The sequence below is a fragment of the Neofelis nebulosa genome, chromosome 16 (assembly GCF_028018385.1).
Source record: "Neofelis nebulosa isolate mNeoNeb1 chromosome 16, mNeoNeb1.pri, whole genome shotgun sequence".
In the NCBI taxonomy this organism is placed as follows: Eukaryota; Metazoa; Chordata; class Mammalia; order Carnivora; family Felidae; genus Neofelis; species Neofelis nebulosa.
The window spans coordinates 34,798,548-34,821,833 of NC_080797.1; the positions used below are offsets into that span (position 1 = coordinate 34,798,548).

General features: G+C 44.9%; 1 protein-coding gene across 2 annotated transcripts in view; it reads left to right on the forward strand.

Annotated features, from left to right (window-relative positions):
- Positions 1-23,286, forward strand: part of LOC131498158 (signal transducer and activator of transcription 5B) — a 66,071-nt gene that overhangs the window by 31,220 nt on the left and 11,565 nt on the right. Inside the window, exons 2-12 of one of the 2 annotated variants that reach the window (XM_058705094.1) lie at positions 8,001-8,138; positions 11,585-11,741; positions 12,871-12,960; positions 14,137-14,311; positions 17,972-18,102; positions 18,362-18,513; positions 19,004-19,159; positions 19,587-19,766; positions 20,152-20,239; positions 20,318-20,440; positions 21,950-22,042. In XM_058705094.1, the coding sequence (XP_058561077.1) occupies positions 8,011-8,138; positions 11,585-11,741; positions 12,871-12,960; positions 14,137-14,311; positions 17,972-18,102; positions 18,362-18,513; positions 19,004-19,159; positions 19,587-19,766; positions 20,152-20,239; positions 20,318-20,440; positions 21,950-22,042 (1,473 nt within the window). In that variant the 5' untranslated portion in view covers positions 8,001-8,010. Of the gene's footprint in view, positions 1-8,000; positions 8,139-11,584; positions 11,742-12,870; positions 12,961-14,136; positions 14,312-17,971; positions 18,103-18,361; positions 18,514-19,003; positions 19,160-19,586; positions 19,767-20,151; positions 20,240-20,317; positions 20,441-21,949; positions 22,043-23,286 lie in introns of those variants that run through there. The other variant, XM_058705095.1, reaches the window with a different exon arrangement.

Here is a 23,286-nt window from a genome sequence, read left to right on the forward strand (position 1 = left end):
ACATTTTTCTGTCTCTCCAAGTTTCTACTACTGGGTTAGGTGACCACCACCACTTAGTATATGTAATAATGTTGGTATTGACAGTAATGCAGTAAACGTAACTAAGGAACTGCTCTTTATATTCTGTCCAAAGTCTTTAAGTATTAAATGGTGCTGGTATAGTTAACAGTTTTGAATCCTGATTTCCTTGCCTTAGACTTTTCAGATCAGAAGCAATGTTTATGTATCTCTTATTTCATCTGCCAACTAGCCCAAGCCTTTGCCCAAATCAGAGCCTTATCATATTGGGTTTCTTACTCTAATTTATTTTTCTTTTAAGTTATGAAATATAACAAACATACAGAAGAGTACAAAAAATAATAATGACAAACCACGACAAGTTCTCAGGGCAAAGGCCACCTGATAAAGCGGTAGACTCCCCAGATCCAACACAGACCAGTGGTGTGGGACCTGGAGCAAATTTTTCATCCCCAAAAGAAATACATACTCATTAAGAGTCACTTCCCATGACCGCAGCCCTTGGTAACCACCAACTTTCTTTGTGTCTATGGGTTTGTCTGTTTGGGACATTTCATATAATGGAATGTATAATAGGTAGCTTTTTGTGTCTAGCTTCATTTAGCATAATGTTTTAAGGTGCATCCATGTTGTAGCATGTGTCAGTATTTCATTCCTTTTTATGTCTGAATAATACTCCATTTTATCCATTTTATTTTTCCACTTATATCCATATCATCCATCCCTTCGTTGATGGACATTTGGGTTGTTTCCTCTTTTTCGCCATTATGAGTAATGCTGCTTTGCATATTTGTGTACAAATTTTTTGGACATAATGCTTTCAGTTCCCTTGGGCATTTACCTAGGAGCTGAACTACTAGGTCATATAGTAACTCTATATTCAACCTTTGAAGAACTGCCAGATTGTTTTCCAAAGTTGTTATGCCATTTTACAATCCTGTTTAATTTGTTGAGCCTTGATTTCCTCATCTGTAAACTGGGGATAATAATAGTGTCTACCTCCTAATATTTGTGTGAGGATTAAATGAGTAGATTCATAAAAGCATTTACTGTTATAAATAATATATAATTTTTTTAATGTTTATTTATTTTTGAGACAGAGAGAGACAGAGCATGAACGGGGGAGGGGCAGAGAGAGAGGGAGACACAGAATTGGAAGCAGGCTCCAGGCTCTGAGCCATTAGCCCAGAGCCCGACGCGGGGCTCGAACTCACGAAGTGTGAGATCGTGACCTGAGCTGAAGTCGGACGCTTAACCGACTGAGCCACCCAGGTGCCCCTGTTATAAATAATATAGTAGATATCCAGTAAATGATAGTAAATGATAAATCTGGATGGTGGATAATAACAGTAGTAAATGTTATTTTAATTCATTTTTGGATCTGATTTCTGAAATTTATTTTTTATTTGTTAGATGAATCAAAATATTTGTTGCTAACAATTCATACTTTAATTAGTAGGGGTCAGGTGTGTCCTTGGAAAAGGCACAACTTCCTGCTGGCTTGGTCTTCTCTGTCAGAAAAGCACATTGGAATGGATGTTCTTTCTTTCTTTCTTTCTTTCTTTCTTTCTTTCTTTCTTTCTTTCTTTCTTTCTTTCTTTCTTTCTTTTTTGAGTTTATTATACTCAGTCTTGCTCTTGTTACACTACCCTTCACAATTCTTGGGGTTCTAATTCAGTGGTGGGAGAACAGCCCTCTCAGTGTGCTCACTCACTCTTAAAATAAATAAATAAACATTAAAAAATTGGACACAGGGAGAAGGAAGCCAACTTTGTAAGTTTAAGGTTGTAAAGTCAGAATAATAATTGAGAACTTATGGTGAACCAGGCACTGTTTTAAGCATTTATACATATTAACTTATTTTTACAACTCCCCAAGGGATGTATTATTAGCACTGTCTTATAAATAAGGAAACTGAGGCACAGAAAGGTACAAGAAGTTGAATCTCACAGAACTCTGTTTAGGTGAATTTGCCATGATCTGCAAAACTCTAACTCCCATTTTAGAGACTTTAGTCCTGGGATATGATGTGATGGGGTGGTGGTTGTGGTGGGATGGAGAGTAGGAGTTACAAAATGCTTTAAGGGGGGCGCCTGGGTGGCTCAGTCAGTTAAGTGACTGGCTTCGACTCAGGTCATGATCTCACACTTCGTGAGTTCGAGCCCCACATCGGGCTCTGTGCTGACAGCTCAGAGCCTGGAGCCAGCTTCCGATTCTGTGTCTTCCCCTCTCTCTGCATCTCCCCTGCTCATGCTCTGTCTCTCTCTGTCTCTCAAAAAATAAATAAATGTTAAAAAAAAATTTTTTTAAATGCTTTAAGGTACACATGAGGGGCACCTGTGTGGCTCGGTTGAGCGTCCGACTCTTGATTTCAGCTCAGGTCATGATCCCAAGGTCGTGGGATCAAGTCTGCATTGGGCTCTGCACTGAGCATGGAGACTACTTAAGATTTCTCTTTCTCTCTCCCTCTCTGCCCTTCCCTGGCTTGCATACAGGCCCGTGCTCTCTCTTCCTCTCTTAAAAAAAAAGACAAAAATTATGCACACAAGCCCAGTGCAACAGATCCCTACACACATTTTAACTCCTCCCACTCCCACCCCAAACTAGAATTTATTCACTCAGTTGGCGTATATGCATTGGGAGCCTTCAACTGTCATGTACTCTATACTTATCTTCCTCCACAGTTTAGCTTGGAGGACCTTGGCACCATGACCTTGGCCACAGTGTTCTAGAAGTCTTCAGAGAGAGCGATGTTTTTCTTTTTCTTCTTCTTCTTCTCCTTCTTCTTCTTCTTCTTCTTCTTCTTCTTCTTCTTCTTCTTCTTTAAACGTTTATTTATTTTTTGAGAGACAGAGGGAGCATGAGCAGGGGAGGGGCAGAGAAGAGAGAGAGTCACAGAATCCGAAGCAGGCTCCAGGCTGTAAGCTGCCAGCACAGAGCCCAACATGGGGTTCGAACTCAGGAACCATGAGATCATGACCTGAGCCAGAGTTGGATGCTTAACCGACTGAGCCACCCAGGCGCCCCTAGAGTGATATTTTTCTTGACAAAGGTTTATATTTTACTTTGAAAAGGGAAGGCATCTAATAAGAGTGTATTTATTATTGAGACAAGATTATTCCTAAATCCCACTCACACATACCATTTATTAGTGGACATTTTTATGGTTTTCAGTAAGACTGTAACATTATGAGCTATTAGACTTTGAACTTTTTTTAAACAAGTGCCTGACAGTCTGCTTTATTTGAGACTCCTAGGATATATCCAAATATATAAGGTTGATTTCCGCACGTTAGGCTTTTGGAAAGTATGACATTCTGCATCCAAGGCTAATTTGGGTTGTTTGGAATGCTTATGAACACTAAGAATGCAACTAAGCAAAACTCAACTGATTCTCGTCTTTGGCTAAAAATAAGATTGTGAATCCATTTCCCAGTCTTTAGAGAAGCCCCTGTGATGATTTACCAAAGATACAAACCACTTCCTTGTCAGAACATCACACGTTGAAGACAGAGCTGCCTGTAAATAAGCAGAAGAAAGCCTGTATTGAGGACAGTTACTGCATATGTAGAGTAGTATTTGGTGGCAGAATGAATACTGGTGACAAAGGACAGGGTCTCAGCTCATGCCAGGCGTAGGCATAGCTTAATGATGGGTGTGAAGAGTTTGGGCATGTACGAGGGAAAGCGCTACTTAGGTTCTAGGTTCTACTGATACAGTGGGGGTGGGGTGGGTTTTTTCTCCAAATTGTATATTTTAAATTGTTACATGACAATTGCAGTAATTCATCTTCTATTCCATGCATATATAATTCTTAGTTAAAAAGTAAAATGAAAATGATGCTGTACTATTTATTGTACCTTTATTTTATATGTTCTTGATTAGTAGGCAAAATCTACTCTCCAGCTCTATCAAAGCATTTTTATGTAGTGAAATTAAAAGTATTTTGTACTTATCAAAATAAGGTGGTTACCACCTTATATTTACCAGCTATTCTTCAAATAGCATTTTAGAAAATATTACAACATGTTCATATTTAGAACCATAAAAAACATTCTGACAGATTCTAAGAGTTCAGCATTCTGCTCTTTGATAATGAGTGAAAACTAATATAAAACTTAAGACACAATGGTATGATATTTATATAGTACCCCTATATATATGGCATATTACCACTGTACTTCTTTCTTAAAGCAATAATGGATACTTGGAATATGCTCAACCAGCAGAATATGTGAAATATTTAACACATATGTATTTATTCACTAGCAAATATGTCTTGATTACTTCCTTACCATGGCAGCCATTATACTTAGGCATTAGGGAACACAGTAGTAAATAAATGTGCTCCCTTCACTCACTGTTTTTTTTTTTTTTTAATGTTTATTTTCAAGAGAGAGATTGAGAGAGACAGAGTGTGAGCAGAGGAGGGACAGAGAGAGAGGGAGACACAGAATCTGAAGCAGACTCCAGGCTCTGAGTTGTCAGCACAGCCTGATGTGGAGCTCAAACCCACGAACTGTGAGATCATGACGTGAGCCAAAGTCGGACGCTTAACCAACTGAGCCACCCAGGCCCCCCTCCCTTTACTCACTGTTCTTAGACTTCAGTGGGGAAGATCAACAAAAATAAGTTAACAAAAACTAAAAAGTAAAATTACACATTGTGGCATATGTTATTAAGGAACAAATAGAGTATTGTTAATACAGACTCATCTGAGTTATAAAATCTGTTCCCTTTTCTGGCCTTGGTACTGTATTTCTTTCCTTTTTTTTTTTCTTCAATTTTTTAATGTTTATTTATTTTGAGAGTGAAAGTGAGAGCAAGCATGAGTGTGGTGGGGAGAGGCAGAGGGAGAGAGAATCCCAAGCAGATTCCATGCTGTCATCATAGAGCTGGATGCAGGGCTTGATCCCACGAACCACGAGATCATGACCTGAGCCAAAATCAAGAGTCAGATGCTTAACCAACTGAGCCACCCAGGTGCCCCACCTTGGTATTTTATACTGATACCTTGTTCCACAATAACTTTAAAAAGACCTGATGTATTGACCAAATTGTGTGTATACATTTATTTGTTCACCAACAACAAAAATTTACGGAATGCTTATGTGCCAGGCACAGTTCTAGGCCCAAGAGAAACTGAACAAAACAAAGTCATTGTGTTCATGGTGATTTCACCGTAGTGAGAAGGCAGTAAACAAATACATGATAAATGTCGGGAATGATAAATCATGTGAAGAAAAGTCAAGTAGACCAAGAGGATACAATGGACCAGAAAATACTACGTTCTTTCAGTGGCCTAAGGGGCCTCTGAGGAGATCAATGTTTCCCCCCAGTTTTTTGTCTCTTGGGTCAGTTCAGCTAATGAATGGAAGATTCAAGAAAATTTTTGTATCTGTTGGTATTGTTCACATACTCATTAAGACTGCTAGTGAGGTCCTACTTCTTTCCAGTTCCTTACCACCAAAAGAGATGAGTGCCTGAATTATGTTCTTCATTCCTTCATTGTTCTTCCATACACTTCAGTGCCTAAGAACCTCCACCCAACCCATCCATCCCTTCACTTTTTATCCAAAAAACAAGCCTTTGATATCTTTTCCAATTTTCCAAAATCTTGGGATATGATTCATTTAATTAAAAATTATATTGTACAATTAAATGTCTTCCAGATGTTGGATTATAACATGGGATTGCTTCTGGAGAGAGCTCTTTTATCCGAGTCTTTCTCCTAGTAAACTCCCAGCCATTGAAATTTGATGTCTTGGATGATCTTACAGTGATCCCAGCTTTAATGCCCAAAGCCCTAAATAAAATTGTACACCGCTCAAGTGTTCTATAGCACTGCACAAGTCTAAAATAGGTAACTGGCATCCACCCCACACCTCATTGTTGGCTAACTGACTTGTCCCATAAATAGCTCAGTGTTATACGATCGCGCAACTACAACTAACAGAGAAGGGATTTTTGTTTCCTAACACACATGTGTAGTCTCTGGTACTCAACAAAATCAAGATTTGATTTACTGCACCCTAACCGTAATATACTTAAGAGAATTGTGCAAATCAGTAGCCAAATCATTTTGAATGGATTTCAAGTTAGCCTTGCCTGACATCAAATTCTACACTGTGGATCATAGTATTAGAGCAAGATTCAGTTTTACTACCTTGTGTACATGAAAGTGATGTTGCTGCCGCAATCAGGCTGATCCCAGAGAGTTTCTGCCAAATGAATTAAAAATTCTCTGGTAAGTGGCCAAAATGAACAAATCAGGAGACTACAGATGCTGGAGAGGATGTGGAGAAACGGGAACCTTCTTGCTCTGTTGGTGGGAATGCAAATTGGTGCAGCCACTCTGGAAAACAGTGTGGAGGTTCCTCAAAAAACTAAAAATAGACCTACCCTATGACCCAGGAATAGCACTGCTAGGAATTTACCCAAGGGATACAGGAGTGCTGATGCATAGGGGCACTTGTACCCCAATGTTTACAGCAGCACTCTCAACAATAGCCAAATTATGGAAAGAGCCTAAATGTCCATCAACTGATGAAAGGATAAAGAAATTGTGGTGTATATACACAATGGAGTACTACAGGGCAATGAGAAAAAATGAAATATGGCCTTTTGTAGCAACGTGGATGGAACTGGAGAGTGTGATGCTAAGTGAAATAAGCCATACAGAGAAAGACAGATACCATATGGTTTCACTCTTATGTGGATCCTGAGAAACTTAACAGAAACCCATGGGGGAGGGGAAGGAAAAAAAAAAAAAAAGAGGTTAGAGTGGGAGAGAGCCAAAGCATAAGAGACTCTTAAAAAGTGAGAACAAACTGAGGGTTGATGGGGGGTGGGAGGGAGGGGAGGGTGGGTGATGGGTTTTGAGGAGGGCACCTTTTGGGATGAGCACTGGGTGTTGTATGGAAACCAATTTGACAATAAATTTCATATATTGAAAGAAAATTCTCTGGTAAATCTGAGAAGGCATGTTGGTAGTTTTATAAAACCTTTTCTAGAGTCAAGAGCATGTTTTAAAAATCTACCTACTATTGGAATACAATGGTTCTTGTTTTTAACTCTTAGCTGGAATGTATTGTTTTTATGTCAGAGAGATTTTTAAATACTATAACAGAAGATTGTTTCATAAATTCCTTCACAGTAACTCAGAAAGTGACACTTGGGGCATTTTTCCAGATAAATCTGTGTCCTTTATGTGTAAAGCATTGCAGCTTAGGTAACTAGTAATAACACATAGGGTTCAATTCATGCTTTAGATATTTTCACTCTTCTTTTACTGGGTCTTTTTCAAAATAGCACATTTATTACATTTCTTAAAAGTCAGAATACCAGATCCAAAACAAGTGATTCTTTTAAAAATCCCTTTGCTAATTATTTATCCTGTTGAAATGCTGCTTATTATTATTTTTATAATGTTTCTTTATTTTTGAGAGGGAGAGAGAGGGTGGCGGAGGGGCAGAGAGAGAGGGAGACACAGAATCCAAAACTGCCTCCAGGCTCTCAGCTGTCAGCACCAAGCCCGATGTGGGGCTTGAACTCACGAACCGTGAGATCATGACCTGAGCCGAAGTCGGACACTTAACCGACTGAGCCACCCAGCCGCCCCAGAAATGCTGCTTATTATTACTTCAAGTTTGGAACAAAAGTAAAGAATATGTGTTATCAAAGCTATAGGCAGTTCTTCCCCTAATGTTGGCTTTGTACTTTTACTTGTAGGACTTCAGTTTGTTTTACAGTCAGAGCTTCATAGACCCAGTTATATACCTTCCCATGGCCACGTTGAATGTGTACATTTTGAAACATTTTTAAAGCTAAAATTCAGTTCAAAAATACTGATCTACCAATAAGGGCTTAAAAGCATTTGTCTCTAGGTTTTATAACTGTGAATATTTAGTCTAGTGGATTTAAAAGCTGAAGGGAAAAAAACCCAAAAACCCCACCCAAACCACTGATTGTTTGTTTAACAGGTTGCAAACCATGGCTGTGTGGATACAAGCCCAGCAGCTCCAAGGCGATGCCCTTCATCAGATGCAAGCATTATATGGTCAGCATTTCCCCATTGAGGTGCGACATTATTTATCCCAGTGGATTGAAAGCCAAGCTTGGTAAGTGAACAGGTTTTTTTCTATCAGATTTAGTGAAACATGGGCATATGGGAAGGAAAACATGATGGAGACTTTAAAAGTTGTACATTTTTTAAATAATGACGTGGGGGCGCCTGGGTGGCTCAGTCGGTTGAGTGTCCAACTTTGGGTCAGGTCATGATCTCACAGTCTGTGAGTTCGAGCCCCTCATCGGGCTCTGTGCTGACGGCTGAGAGCCTGGAGCCTGCTTCCGATTCTGTGTCTCCCTCTCTCTCTGCCCCTTCCCTGCTCATGCTCTGTCTCTCTCTGTCTCAAAAATAAATAAAAACATTAAGAAAAAAAAAATTAAAAAAAAAAAAACAAATGACATGACCCATAAGAAGGTATTTAACCCTAGCTTAGATTTTAAGCAGGTGGAATAACTCTTAGGATTTTTAAAATAGGATTTCCCCCCTTTAGTAAACTCTGGCTAAAAGCATTAGAGTATTGCTGCTAATAAACAACAGTTAACAAATATGTTTTGAGTGCCTCTAGGGTGTAAGATAGGAACAGATAAAGCCCTTGTCCACCGGGATGCCTGGGCGGCTCAGTTGGACGTCCGGTTCTTGGTTTTGGCTCAGGGTCATGGCCTTGCGGTTCATGGGGTTGAGCCCTGTGTTCAGGCTCTGCACTGACAGTGAGGAGCCTGCTTGGGATCCTCTCTCTCCCTCTCTCTCTCTCTCCTGTCATTGCTGGCGTGCACTCGTGCACACACTCTTTCTCTCTCTCTCTCTCTTAAAACAAATAAATAAACTTAAAAAAAAAAAAAAATGAAAAGCCCATGTCCACAAAGAATTTAGTGCTTAATGGGGCAGCTAAGGTATGCATATGCATATCACTTAATAAAATGTATTGATAACAAATTAACAATGGAGATGTTGGTGTTTTTAAAAATTTTTTTAAATGTTTATTTACTTTTGAAACAGAGAGAGTGTGAGCGGGGGAGGGGCAGAGAGAGTGTGAGACACAGAATCCGAAGCAGACTCCAGGCTCTCAGCTGTCAGCACAGAGCCCGACGCAGGGCTCGAACCCACCAACTGGGAGATCATGATCCAAGCTAAAGTCGGACACTTAAACCGACTGAGCCACCCACGTGCCCCTATGTTTTAAAGTTTATGCATACCCATAAAGGCTAAAAGCCAGCACACCAAAATATTAACAATAGTCATGTCTTGGTGGCAGATTTAACAAGCGTGTTTATTTTTATTTTCCGAATTCCTGCTTATATGCGCAGAGAGAAAATTGTTTTTAAATTCTTTCAGAATTAGTATAATGTAGTAGATTGACAACATTATTGCAGGCTGTTGCTGCTCTGCTCAGGGTCTGGGAGCATGTTGGGAGGCCACCAGCCTGTCTGTCTGATCTGACGTGCTCATCAGCTACTTCACGCCCCCCACCATCATGGCGGGGTGGGGTCCTCTCTGGCAGAGCCCAGGAGAAGCCGGCCACTGTCTGGGGAGAGCTGGGTACCTGTCAGTAATGCTGCCTTGGAATAATTGAGGTTATGTGTTAGTAACAGATTTCTGTTTGAAAACTAGAGAGCACCAAAGGAAGGCAATTTTCTGGGCAATTTAAAAAATCTCAGCCTCGTGTAATGAAGTGATAAGAAAAAAAAAAGCTAAATATAAGCATGTCGGCTGCACCTTGCTTAGTGCTTTTCCATTTCCTTTTCATTTTCTTTCCTGTTTTAATGATTTGGAGAGTTCAGAAAACTGTTGGTAGAAAGTTTCTGGTGATTTAAAATTTCATTTAGTAGATCTCCCATGTAGTTTCTCACCGAATGAATGTTAAAAGACTTGTGTTGCTATGAAGGAAAGCCTGAATTTTATTTATTTTGGTTTTCTTAAGAACATAAAGATTTCACTAAAAAAATGTTCAGTTCTTCATGTTTAAGCTAAGAAAGGCTTTTTTTTTCCTTTCTTTTCTTTTTTCTTTTAAGCAGAGAATTGGTTTTTTTTATTTTATTTTTTTTTCATTTATTTATTTTTTGAGAGACATAACAGAGCACAAGTTGGGGAGGGGCAGAGAGAGAAGGGGACACAGAATCCGAAGCAGGCTCCAGGCTCCGGGCTGTCAGCACAGAGCCTGACGTGGGGCTCGAACTCACAAACTGTGAGATCATGACCCGAGCCGAAGTCGGACGCCCAAACGACTGAGCCACCCAGGCACCCCGAGAATTAAGTTTTTAAGTACCAGAACCAGTACTTGATTTCCATGAGTTTTGCTCAGAGACAGGATCTTCTCAAGAGTGGGTTCCTCAGACAAGGAGCATTATTGCCAACCAATACAGAGGTGCAGCTGCCCTCCATTCCTCCCAGCTTTTATTTAGTACATATTTTATTTAGTTCAGAGAGCATACGTATTTAAAATTTGGCTTTCTCTACTGTCTTTGCTTAGAGTGCAGATTTGGGCGTATTATGTGATGAACTACATTATCAGTGTTGTGGCACACCTGTTTGTGCCTTTGTTTGAAATTACTTGCTAACTGACTTCAGGGGTTTCGAGGTGACGGAGCCTTTTGGCTACCTCTAGATATCCTGTTTGGCTCCAGACCCGGTCAGCAGTAATTGAATGTTATTTCAATCTGACAGCTGTTTGGTTTCTTCAGTGAGCTGAGTTAAGCGATTTCGTACTGCCCAGTAGCAATTGTTGCCTAAATTGTTTTAAAAAATAAAGAGTTGGAGAAGGGAGTGGGGAAAAGAGGGAAGGCAGGAAGGGAGAGAAGCCATCCAACCCCTGTCACCCGTTCAGTGCCTCTGAATGAATACAAAGTCCATGGAGTGGTTTCTCTGCCTCACAAGAAGAGTTAGCACTGCCTGCAGGTCCCAGATCTGCAACTGGTGATAGATAGGAATGTCTGATTTGTGTACGTAGTTGCAGGCACTTTCTGTCCTAATATCTCATTTCCAGGGCTCCTTAGAAATAGTAGTGTTGTTTCACCTGCCTCTACTTAAGAAATACTATATGTGGAGTTAGCACATAGAACTAGTCAAGGCTGGAAAAAGCATGTAGAACATTCTTGACCTTGTGCCCCCTTACACCCTTAAGGGGTAACTATAAATAGGAAGTTATCAGAGCCCTTATTTCCTTCAGAGTACACGAAGCACTTTCCTTTTCCCTTCATTTCTAGAAGCAGATAGCATAAGCACCAGAGAAGTCAGTAGGAGGAAGGAGAAAGGGCAGTACATTGTTTAGAAAAAAAGAAGAAGAAAAGAAAAAAAGTATCTAGTCCACTAAGCTAATTAGTGGATTAGGGATAGATTAACATAGGCATCTAGTCGATTTGAATTGAAGTGCTTCCTAAAATTTGCAGTGAGCATTATGAAGAAATCACTTTAGCTAAAGAAAAGGCGTGATGCGTTGAGGCTGCATTTATACAGGCTCATGTGCATGTATGTATACATATGTATGTAATTTTTTTCCCCTAGGGACTCAATAGATCTTGATAATCCACAGGAGAACATTAAGGCCACCCAGCTCCTGGAGGGCCTGGTGCAGGAGCTGCAGAAGAAGGCGGAGCACCAAGTGGGGGAAGATGGGTTCTTACTGAAGATCAAGCTGGGGCACTATGCCACGCAGCTCCAGGTGGGTGTGAAGGCTGGGTCACACTTAATCCTCTCCTTCATTCAGTGCTTCCCGTAGAGATTTTCTTTCTCCTCTGGAACCCAGTGTTGCGGACTTACATGTTCGCCGTGTAAAGTTCTTACTGTTTGGCTTTGTGGTTGTAGCCTTTTGTTTTTAAACTTTTTATTTGAAAACAATTTCAAATTTATAGGAAGTTGCAGGATTGATACGAAGAACCCGTACATATGCCCGGATCCACCCGTTGTTAACATTTGCTTTGTCATATTCTGTCTCTACACACACGTACACACACATTTTTTTTGTCACCCGAGAGTAAGTTGCATACGTCATGTCCCTTTGCCCCTGAGTACTTTAGTGTGCGTTTTCTATACATAGTTATAGTGCAGTTACCATCTTTAGTACATTTAACATTGATAGAACACTTTTCAGTAATCTTGTATCTGTATTTCCATTTTGTCAACAGTCAGTTGAGTCACAATAAAGTCCTCTAGGACATTTTTTTTCCCACCAGCCCAGGACCATATATTGCATCTGGTTGTCATGTTTCTTTAATCTACTTTAATCTGGAACTGTACTCAACCTTCTTTGCCTTTTATTACATTGACATTTTAAAATAATTCAACTCATCTATTTTTTAAAGATAAAATGAACATCTTTTTGGGTCTGTGTCATGTCTCCTTCTGATTAGATTCAGGTTACACATCCCTGATGAGAATCCTGAGTAAGTGATGTTGTGTCCTTCCCAGGGTATCACATCTGAAGACATACACCGTCCATCTTCCTTGCACTGGGGGTAGTAATTTTGATTGCTCGGTCGAGGTGGTGTCATTTCTCCTCTTACGTGGCCTTTTCGAAATTTATGTATCCTGTTTCCAAGAATGACACCCTAGTACTTTAGGCAAATTAGGAGGCAAGAAATAAAATAACCTTACCTTCTCACTGTAATTGGGTTTCCTATGATGTGCTTTTCTTGTCCCCCATTAGTATTGGAGGAGCCACATTGCTCATGGTTATGTCATCATGTCTCCAGGAGTCCCCTCATCATAAAATCTTACCCCTGCTCTGAGGTAGGGTTAGGCCCCATAGCACAGAGTGGAACAAAGTGATGTCTGCTATTGGGTTCTTTCAGAACACATATGACCGCTGCCCCATGGAGCTGGTCCGCTGCATCCGGCATATTCTGTACAACGAGCAGAGGCTGGTCCGCGAAGCCAACAATGTGAGTGTCCCATGGATGTGGGGAGAAGAGCTGTGAAGTCCTTCCTTGCCCCCCTCTCTCTGGACCCAGATCTCTCAAGACAACTCAGTGTGCATCTGTTGATGTTTCTATAAACAGAGCATTGTCCTAAGGGGCACAAAAGAAATAGAACACTAGTCTCTGATCTTAATTGATTCATGACCTTGGTGAGATTACCGCCACAAAACAATGTGAACAAGTGCAAAATAATTTAACCCCAACTGAACAGTTTTTGAGTAAAGGCATGCTCATGTTCAGGTGAGATTACTTAAGAGGGATTTCTGCTGAGCCCTCTCTTAGTCAAGCATAGAGGGAATGGCTCAGACCAGGTCACTTAAATGGCTGGATCCGTAAAATCCTTGCTGTGCCTGCCCTAGAACTTTGGGGTCTCCATGATACCATGTGTGAGAGATTCAGCCTCTTCCCTCAGTTAGAATAAGGTCTTGAGTGAAGACACAGATGATGTACGTTCACACAGCCTTCTTCCCCACTGTGTCCCCAGCACCTCACATGGTCCATAGCCCTGGATCAGTGCGTGAATACGGAATGAGGCGTCATCATCATTAGTAGGAAAACCCAGGTATATCCTGGATGTGTTCACTTCTAGTCTCTCTGAAGGGAATTAGATGGACCCTGTTTGGGCAACTCTGGTGGAGGCCAGACTATGAAAGAACTTTCTATTATGGCATATGAAGGTGCCACGGTTGGTCAGGTCACCTATCTCCCCCTCCTTTTATCTCCCCTCCACACCAGTTCTCACAAATGATGTTTGCAATTCCTCTGACTCACAATTTCGCTTTTGGGGTTTTCGTTAGGTTATAGGTGCTAGCATTGGCTTTTTCTTCAGATTAAGGCCTGAGGTTTTCTTTCTCTCTTTTTTTTTTTTTAACATTTATTCATTTTTGAGAAACAGAGTGTGAGCGGGGGAGGGGCAGGGAGAGAGGGAGACGCAGAACCTGAAGCAGGCTCCAGGCTCCGAGCCGTCAGCACAGAGCCCGATGCAGGGCCCGAACTCATGGATGACAAGATCATGACCTGAGCTGAAGTCGGATCCTTAACCGACTGAGCCACCCAGGGGCCCCAAGGCCTGAGGTTTTCTACCATCCTCACTGCCCAGCTCACTTCCGCCCACACTCTCCTCCCCTGATATGTCCTCAGGGTACTTCTCCAGTTGGAAGTCTTGCTGACACCATGTCCCAGAAACACCTCCAGATCAACCAGACGTTTGAGGAGCTGCGACTGGTCACACAGGACACAGAGAATGAGCTGAAGAAGCTGCAGCAGACTCAAGAGTACTTCATCATCCAGTATCAGGAGAGCCTGAGGATCCAGGGTGAGGCCAGGGCCGCCTGGGCGGTGTGTGTTGTGAGGGCTACAAGAATGGGGTTTCTGTTCAGAGGCACTCCCCTGTCTGGGGAGTAGCCGGGAACCATGTGCACTAAAGATCTGGCAGGGAGGATGAGACTTAGGAAGGGGAGGAGTCACGAGCTTGCCTTTGGAGAGTGTGGGTCTCACTCAGGCTTCCCACACCCGGGGAGCTCCTGGTCTGCTGGGGAAGAATTTCCTCCTGTGGGAAGAAGCTCACAGTCTAGTAAACAGTACTTTTGTATATAATTGGTGTTTCATAAATGCTGCTTTGCTGAACTGTTAAATTCTCCAAGCAGGGAAAGTATAAAGGCTAAGGGCTGTGTTTGTAGTGACAAACCTTTAATGTCTTGTGCAGTTATTCAGAGAGGCTGTCCTGACACAGAGCCTGCTAATGCACCTCAGTTAGCCTTGATAAGCAAAGGGTCCCTTTCCTGGTATAAATCCTGCTAGGTACTTGAGTACTGAAAACGTCAGTCTTGAGGCTGACGCTTGGAGCCCCACCAGCGCCCCCTATTGGCCTTGTTGAGAATTTGGCAGAGTGACTTGAATGCTAATTTTGTCTCCCTGCAAGCATGCCCAGCTGAGAATCTCAGAAAAGCCTCTGCTTGCCCAGCTGTACAGACACATACCCATTTATGTAGCATGTGCGCCTCTAATACCATGCTTGTGGGCTCAATTTTATAGCGATATTGCTATTATTAACTCAGTCTTCCATACTAATTATAAATTTTTTGAGAAGGGATTGTGTCTTATCTCTGTACCCTGAGGTTGGCGCCTTGGCTGAATCATAGTAGGTATGAATAAGTGTTGATGAGATGATTCTAGCATGTTTTCTTCCATCTGAATCCATCTCAGACTGACGCAAGAGAAAGGGTGGCCCTCCTCCTAGATTAGGGAACGGGAGAATTCAGGCTATTAGTTCTACCCAAAAGCCTTTGACTGGTTGATAGTACTTCCAATCCTGTTCTTGGGTTTTCTGTTTCCTATTTATGGATATGGGTTTGATTCTGGTTTGGGTTTGTACCCATCATGCCATGTCAGTTCAGTCTCATGTATCAAGTTCACCCATCAGAAACACAGACTATCGATCTATTTGTGCAAGGGGAGGCTCAGCTTCCTCCAGTGGAGCAGACAATTGCCTCATGTCTGCTGGCCTCCCTCCCAGAAGCTTCTGCAAGTGCCAGGAGAGACCTAAGTGAGTCACCTGCATAGGGAGGTTGGGTCCAGGTGTGGGGCTCACCACCACCTCCCTGGGGATGGGGGCAGGATTTCCGAGGTGGCTCCAGACTGCTCTGCTGTGTTCCAGGCCTGGACAGTATTCTTCTCTCTCAGTCCCCAAGAGTGGAATCCAAACCATATTTCCAGTTGTCTTCTAGCTCTGGGCTTTTCCTGACTGTTAGAGTTGCTTTAGTCTGTGAGTCCCAGCTTGTGTGTCCATGAGGCAGGACATAGGTCAGTGTGAGAGGGCCCTCAGCGGCCTGCCAGGAACTTGCCCAAGACGTGCTGATGCTCACCTCCTCTTGACTCAGCCCCAAGCAAGGACACTGGAATATTCTTTTTTTTTTTTTTTTTAATTAGATAGACTGCACACCCAACATGGGGCTTGAACTCACAACCCTGAGATCAAGAGTTGCATGCTGTATGGACTGAGCCAGCCAGGCACCCCGACACTGGGATATTCAAATAGATGATCGGCAAGGCGTAATAACCCCAGCATTTAGGATAGTGGTTACCTTTGGAGGCAGGGACGGATGTGCAAGCAGGGAAGGATGTACAGGTAGTTTTCAACGTGGAAATGTTTGATTTCTTTTTTTTTTTTAATGTTTTGTTTATATTTGTGAGAGAGAGAGCATGCATGTGCACGCAAGCGGGGATGGGGCAGAGAGAGGGGGGCAGAGTTTGCAAAGTGGGCTCTGTGCTGACAGCAGACAGCCCGATGTGGGGCTAGAACTCACAAACCATGAGATCATGACCTGAGCCAAAGTCAAACGTTTAAACGACTGAGCCACCCAGGCACCCCGAGAAATGTTTGATTTCTTTAAGCCGGGTTACTGAGAGACAGGTGTTCCTTGCATCATTCTTTCTGCCTTCCTTGGGTCTTGAGAATTTCATAATAGATGTTTTGTAAGAGGGTACTGAGGCCTCACCGACTCCCCTTTCCTGCCATGGATGAGCTTCCCAGCAGCTAGTGTGGAGAGAATCTGCCTCCCTCTCTGGCACCCTTGGGTGCTAGAACCTTCCCTCTCCTGAGAGGATCTTGCTGCTTTCATGTTGCCAGTGGGCCCTGGACATTCTGTTTCCCCGTCTCCCTCGCCTTTTCCCTTTCGCCCCTTCTCTTTCTGTCCCTCTCCCTCCCTCTCTCCCCTCTCTCCCTTTTTCCCCATCTACCCCTCTACCCTTCTATCCCTCTCCCTTCCTTGCCCTCTCTCCTCATCTGTCTCTCCCTCTCCCTTTCCCTCTCCCTTTCTCTCTCTCTCTCCCTCTCCCTCTCCCCCTCCCCTCTCTCCCCCTCTCTCCTCTCTCCCCTCTCTCCCCTTCCCCCCCCTCTCCCCCTCTCCCCCTCTCTCCTCTCTCCCCTCTCTTCCTTTCTCCCCCTCTACCCCTCTCCCCTTCTGTCCTTCTCTCTTCCTTGCCCTCTCTCCTCATCTGTCTCTCCCTCTCCCTCCCTCTCCCCCTCTCTCTCTCTCCCCTCTCTCCCCTTCTCCCCCTCTACCCCTCTCCCCTTCTGTCCCTCTCCCTTCCTTGCCCTTTCTCCTCGTCTCTCTCTCCCTGTCCCTCTCCCTTTCTCTCTCTGTCTCTCTCCCTCTCTCCCTCTCTCCCTCTCTCCCTCTCTGTCTCCTTCCAGTTGGTCAGCTGAGCTCACGGTGACCCATCCTGGACAAACAAACACGTTAGGCACCTCCCAGCACCTAGAGAAATGCCTTCTTCCCTAGGAGAGACTGCTGTGCTCCCGGGGATGGGACAAAGCTGGAGATGGGACAAAGCCAGCAGGCAGGGGCTGCCCTGAGGGGGCTCTGATGTGTGGGGTGGGGCTGAGCGGCTACTGGTCTCTGTCACCCTTTAAGCCTGCCCTGGGACCCCCTAACCAGTAAGGACACGCTCATCCCTGCAGCGTGTGCGTGCCGGGCAGTTCCTTGAACGTGTTCTGTGTTCCCACATATTTAATCCTCAGCCACCCACCGAGACAGGGGCCAGGATTCTCCCATTTTGCACATGGGCAAACTGAGGCACAGAAGCGTGATGCACGAGTTCACCCAGTTAGTAAACGGTGAGGGCACACATCAAACCAGGCAGTGAGGCTCCAAGCTGGACCCCGTGTGGCGTGAGGAGGTCTGGGCAGCCAGCTGTGTAGACTGAGGTGGGAGGGGAGGCCGTGGGGCAGGATCCTCCTCAGCTATACCCTCGGGTTTCCACCTACACACCCCCAGGAGGGGAGATCAAAGGCGAGAGGCCAGAGACCAGAGCCTGCTCATCTCTGGCACCCTTGGCTGCCAGAAGCCCAGCTTGCCATCGGTCAGATGTGTCCCTTGAGGGTCTGGCCTCCAGAACAGGTGTGTGCGTTCCCCTGGGCTTCCTGCAGGAAGCTGGGAGATGATGGTCATGGGTGTCCTGTCCCCTCCTCTAGCTCAGTTTGCCCAGCTGGCCCAGCTGAATCCGCAGGAGCGCCTGAGCCGGGAGACGGCCCTCCAGCAGAAGCAGGTGTCCCTGGAGGCCTGGCTGCAGCGGGAGGCCCAGACGCTGCAGCAGTACCGTGTGGTGAGTGGGATCCGCGTCCTCTCCTCCCAAGCCTTGAGGTGCACATCCCAAGGGGCGCGGGGAAGCCGAGAGAGGGCGAGAGCCAGGAAGAGAGCAGGACCCAGCAGAGCTGGAGGCCAGATGGTTCTCTCCCGTGGGGGGCGTGTGAGGCAGAGCAGGTTGGGAAGAGGGGAAGGCCTGGGCCTGGGGCCTGGTCCCTGGCCCCCAGCCCTGCCTCCCGAGGCCTGCAGTTGGGCGTGTTCTCCCCACTTGCCTTCAGGAGCTGGCCGAGAAGCACCAGAAGACCTTGCAGCTGCTGCGGAAGCAGCAGACCATCATTCTGGATGATGAACTGATCCAGTGGAAGCGGCGGCAGCAGCTGGCGGGGAACGGAGGGCCCCCCGAGGGCAGCCTGGATGTGCTGCAGTCCTGGTAATGGTGTGTGGGGGGGGGGGTGGCGGGGGGCAGGAGGGGGCGGCAGGGGCTGGGAGTGGTGCAACCAGCTGCTCGTTGTGCCTCCTGCGTTTCCATGAGCAGCCGGCTCCCTCTGTCCTGCGGCAAGACTTAGTTCACTAGGGGTTCTGGTTCCTGATGCGGACTTTGGGGCCCCCGTCTGTGCCCCCTGCCCAGGAAGGGAGTCACCGTGCTGGGGAGTGGGGCAGGGCTGGGTGTGCAGAGTGAGCTCGGGCCGATTGGACCCAGTTCAGGCTTGCTGCCTCTGTATTTCTCTGTGTTTCTGGAAGGCGGGCGCTCTGCTCCGCTCCGCTCCGTGGTCGGGAGTGGCGGCTTAGGCGCAAAGCCTTCCTGGGTGAGGGTGGAGCTGGGTCTTGGGGCGTTCTCCTCAGACCGGAGCCTCCCAGCCTCGAGCCTGGGGGATGGCGTGATGCCATTGTCCTCCCGTTGGCCTGGGGCTCCCGTGCAGGTGCGAGAAGTTGGCCGAGATCATCTGGCAGAACCGGCAGCAGATCCGCAGAGCTGAGCACCTCTGCCAGCAGCTGCCCATCCCTGGCCCAGTGGAGGAGATGCTAGCTGAGGTCAATGCCACCATCACAGACATCATCTCAGCCCTGGTGACCAGGTAATTCCTGCCTCGGGCCACACCCAGCCCCCGTGCGGTTGGCATGGGGGAGGCAGGCGGTGCTTTGCTGATGGTGGGGGTGAGGGTGGGTGGGCTCTCGCTTGAGTCCTTGTCTCTGTTTGCCTCGGGTCCCCGTCCCCGCTCTGTCCTCAGTTGCTTTAGCTGCTTGGTGTTGACCTTGCCCAGTTTCTGTTGTGGACGCCATGTGGACTGCCCTTGTCCCCCGCAGCCCATGCCAGCTGCTGAGTCGTTTCACTGCCTCCCCTCCAGCCATCTCCTCTGACTCTCAGTGGCCTCCCTGGGAACAGGGGCGGTGCCACGTGCCTTCATTTGCCTGCTGAGCCCCGGCAGCCTCCCTCCACAGGGGAGCCAGACCCTGTGCCCTGAGCCGGCATCATGTCTGGTGTGGTCACTTGTGTCCCCGCAGCACATTCATCATCGAGAAGCAGCCCCCTCAGGTCCTGAAGACCCAGACCAAGTTTGCAGCGACGGTGCGCCTGCTGGTGGGCGGGAAGCTGAACGTGCACATGAACCCCCCCCAGGTGAAGGCCACCATCATCAGTGAGCAGCAGGCCAAGTCACTGCTCAAGAATGAGAACACCCGCAAGTACGTGTGCCCTTCCCTCTGTCTGCTTCTTTTCTCCGTCCTTACTACAGGAGGAAGTGCTCGGGCCTCCTAGCCCACACGCTGGACTCCACCATTCATTGTACGAGCCCCATTAGCCCCACTGTCCCCTTCCGGCTCTCAGAGAAACAGTGTAAGGAGTTTCTTCTGTGAAAAGAAACATATGATTATCTTTCATTTACTAGGGATAAATCAAGAAAATTTCTTTATGTTAATGTATATTTATTTCTTGTATATTTCAGCAGCTACCATTTCCTCTAAATGACGTCGGTTTTTACAACATTCTTTATTGCCCCCCCTATATAATTTCTACCCCACGTTTCCTGAGATGCGTGGGTTTAGAGTCGAGTGTCTCTCTTCTCTGCAGCGACTACAGTGGAGAGATCCTGAACAACTGCTGTGTGATGGAATACCACCAAGCCACCGGCACCCTGAGTGCGCACTTCAGGAACATGGTGAGGATGGGAGAAGAGGAAGAACACATTTTCCCTGGTTGTTTGAGGGCTTTGTCCTCTTATTTCTCTCCTTTGCAGTCCCTGAAGCGAATTAAGAGGTCTGACCGTCGTGGAGCAGAGTCAGTGACTGAAGAAAAATTTACAATCCTGTTCGAATCACAGTTCAGTGTTGGTGGAAATGAGCTGGTTTTTCAGGTCAAGGTAAAGGCCTCCCTCAGCTGTGGTGTGTGTGTGTGTGTGTGTGTGTGTGTGTGTGCGCGCGCATGTGTGTGTGTGTGTACTTTATATAAGAAAAAAGTTGTTTTGATCACATAGTGTCTTTACTGTTAATGAACAGAAACTGGGGAGACTTCATCCTTAAAACTGTATCTCTTAGATTCTCTTAGGATCTACAGTAATAACAAACTAAAATAGCTGGAGAAATAGGTAGGAATGAATCTAGAGAAACATCACTCCAGATGAATTTGAGTAACAGTTTGTAGTAAGTTTTAGACATTTGTTACTTGCTCTTTTTTCCTAGAAATGTCTCTATATTCTTTCTCTTTTCTCTTGTTCTCCATTTGAGAAACTTAGTGTATCGTTCAGAAATATCCAAGCAACATCTTATTTATTTATTTATTTATTTATTTATTTATTTATTTATTTATTTATTTTTAATATTTATTTATTGTTTAATTTAGCATGTGGTGCAACAATGATTTCAGGAGTAGATTCTTAATGCCCCTTACCCATTTAGACCATCCCCCCTCCCACCACCCCTCCAGCAACCCTCTGTTCTCTATATTTAAGAGTCTTTTAAGTTCTGTCCCTTTCCCTGTTTTTATATTATTTTTCCTTCCTTTCCCTTATGTTCATCTATTTTGTATCTTAAATTTCTCATATGAGTGAAGTCGTAGCAACATCTCTTTTAGAGTATCTAAAATCTGGGGATGCCTGGGTGGACTCAGTCAGCTAAACATCCGACTTCAGCTCAGGTCATGATCTCCGGGTTTGTGAGTTCACCCCCCACATCAGGCTCTCTGCTATCAGCCCAGAGCCCACTTCAGATCCTCTGTCTCCCTCTCTCTGCCCTTTCCCTGCTTGCACAGGGAAAAATAAATAAACATTGGTGTGCCTGGGTGGCTCAGTTGGTTAAGTGTCCAACTCTTGATCTCAGCTCAGGACATGATCTCCCAGTTTGTGAGTTCAAGCCCTGTGTCAGGCTCTGCGCTGACAGTGTAGAGCCTGCTTGGGATTCCCTCTCTCCCTCTCTCTGCCTCTCCCCTGCTTGTGCTCTCTCTTTTTCTCTCCAAAAATAAATAAGTAAACTTAAGGGGCACGTGGGTGGCTCAGTCAGTTAAGTGTCTGACTTCGGCTCAGGTCATGATCTCACAGTTCGTGAGTTTGAGCCTCACGTCAGGCTCTGTGCTGACAGCTCAGAGCCTGGAGCCTGCTTCAGATTCTGTGTTTCCATCTCTGTCTTCCCCGCTCCCATTCATGCTCTGTCTCTCTCAAAAATAAACATTAAAAAAATAAATAAAATATCAAAAATCTCTAAGATTGCACCATTGTGTAAAGTCCTGTGATTCTTGGAACCATTGAGATTCTGTATTCACGGGTGACATTTACTGAAACTTGAAGAGAGAATGAATATGTTGTGATAGAGGAAAACAAAAGCAAGACAGGAGTGTGCCGCTCTGGGTGCTCAGCCCTTTTCCTTTGTCTTTCTAGACTCTCTCCCTCCCGGTGGTGGTGATTGTCCATGGCAGCCAGGACAACAATGCGACGGCCACTGTTCTTTGGGACAATGCTTTTGCAGAGCCTGTGAGTCAATCCCTCGAACTTGTGGGTCTCAAGATCTTGATGCTGGTGTCCTGAATCTCTTTTATGTGTTCTTCCCCAGGAAAGCATAGAAAACTGTAGTTTTCTACAGTGGGCAGGTAGAGAGTATGTGGAGAATGGAAAGAGCATAGGCTTGGAGTCTGGCCAAGGGCTGAACTCATGCCTTACCGTTTCCTCATGTTGTGACCATGGGGAGTTCACTTTCCCTCTTTGAGCCTAAGTTTCCCTAAGTGTCTGCACCACAGGGATAATAATCCTTCATAGTGCTGTTAGGAAGATGAAATTAGGTAACATTCAGGGGCTCCTGGCTGGCTCAGTCAGTAGAACATGCGAATCTTGATCTTGGGGTCATGAGTTCAAGCCCCATGTTGGGCATAGAGTTTACTTAAGAAAAAAAGAAAGAAATGAAATTAGGTAACATACGAAATACAAAATGCTTTTCATATAGTCGATACTTAGTAGATATTAATTTGAATCTTTGGGTGAGACCATGAATGGAATTTGGGACTCCCAGTTTCCTTCCAGAAGTGAGACCTCTCGGGAGGTTACTTTAGCTTAGCAGTTGCTTCCTGTCAACTTCCCTCCAATAAATGAGGGTGCCATTCAATGTGCTCCAAATTTTAGGTTATGTGATTCATCCCACGTCTCTCCAAGAACGAGATGCTTTGTCTGAGGGAATGAATATGGTTTTATTGACTTATACATCAAATCAGAAAACCACTAGTGTGTGCTTGTTGAGCACTTTCAGAACATTTCATCAGGAAAAGTTGTAGATGTACATTTACAGTGGAGAGTAGTCCATATGGTAGGTATTCAGGACATAAAAGTTAATGCTTGTCTAATGTGACTCTAACGTGAAGAGTCTAACCGAGTTATCTCAATGGTCCTCTTTAAAGAACAATATTTTGGCTGCAAAAGGCAAGGTTTTTAGCAGAAATCCTACTGTGCCCATTCTACAAATCTTGAGTTTGAGTCTCCTCTCAAAACTCTCTGCCTGGGTTGCTTCCTAATAAGCCTCCTGGATAGAAGTGCCCCTCTTCTCTCATTCCCTTCCCTGCCTGCCCGCCGAGCTCGCTCCCCATGTGACTTCGACATCTCCTGCAGCATGCCGTTACTGAATAAATTGCCTAAGTTTATTTAGGCCTGGCCTAAATAAATAAGCATTTTTAACATTTTCAGTTGTGCTAATGACTGGCGTACATCTCACACTGTTTTAAAATAAATAC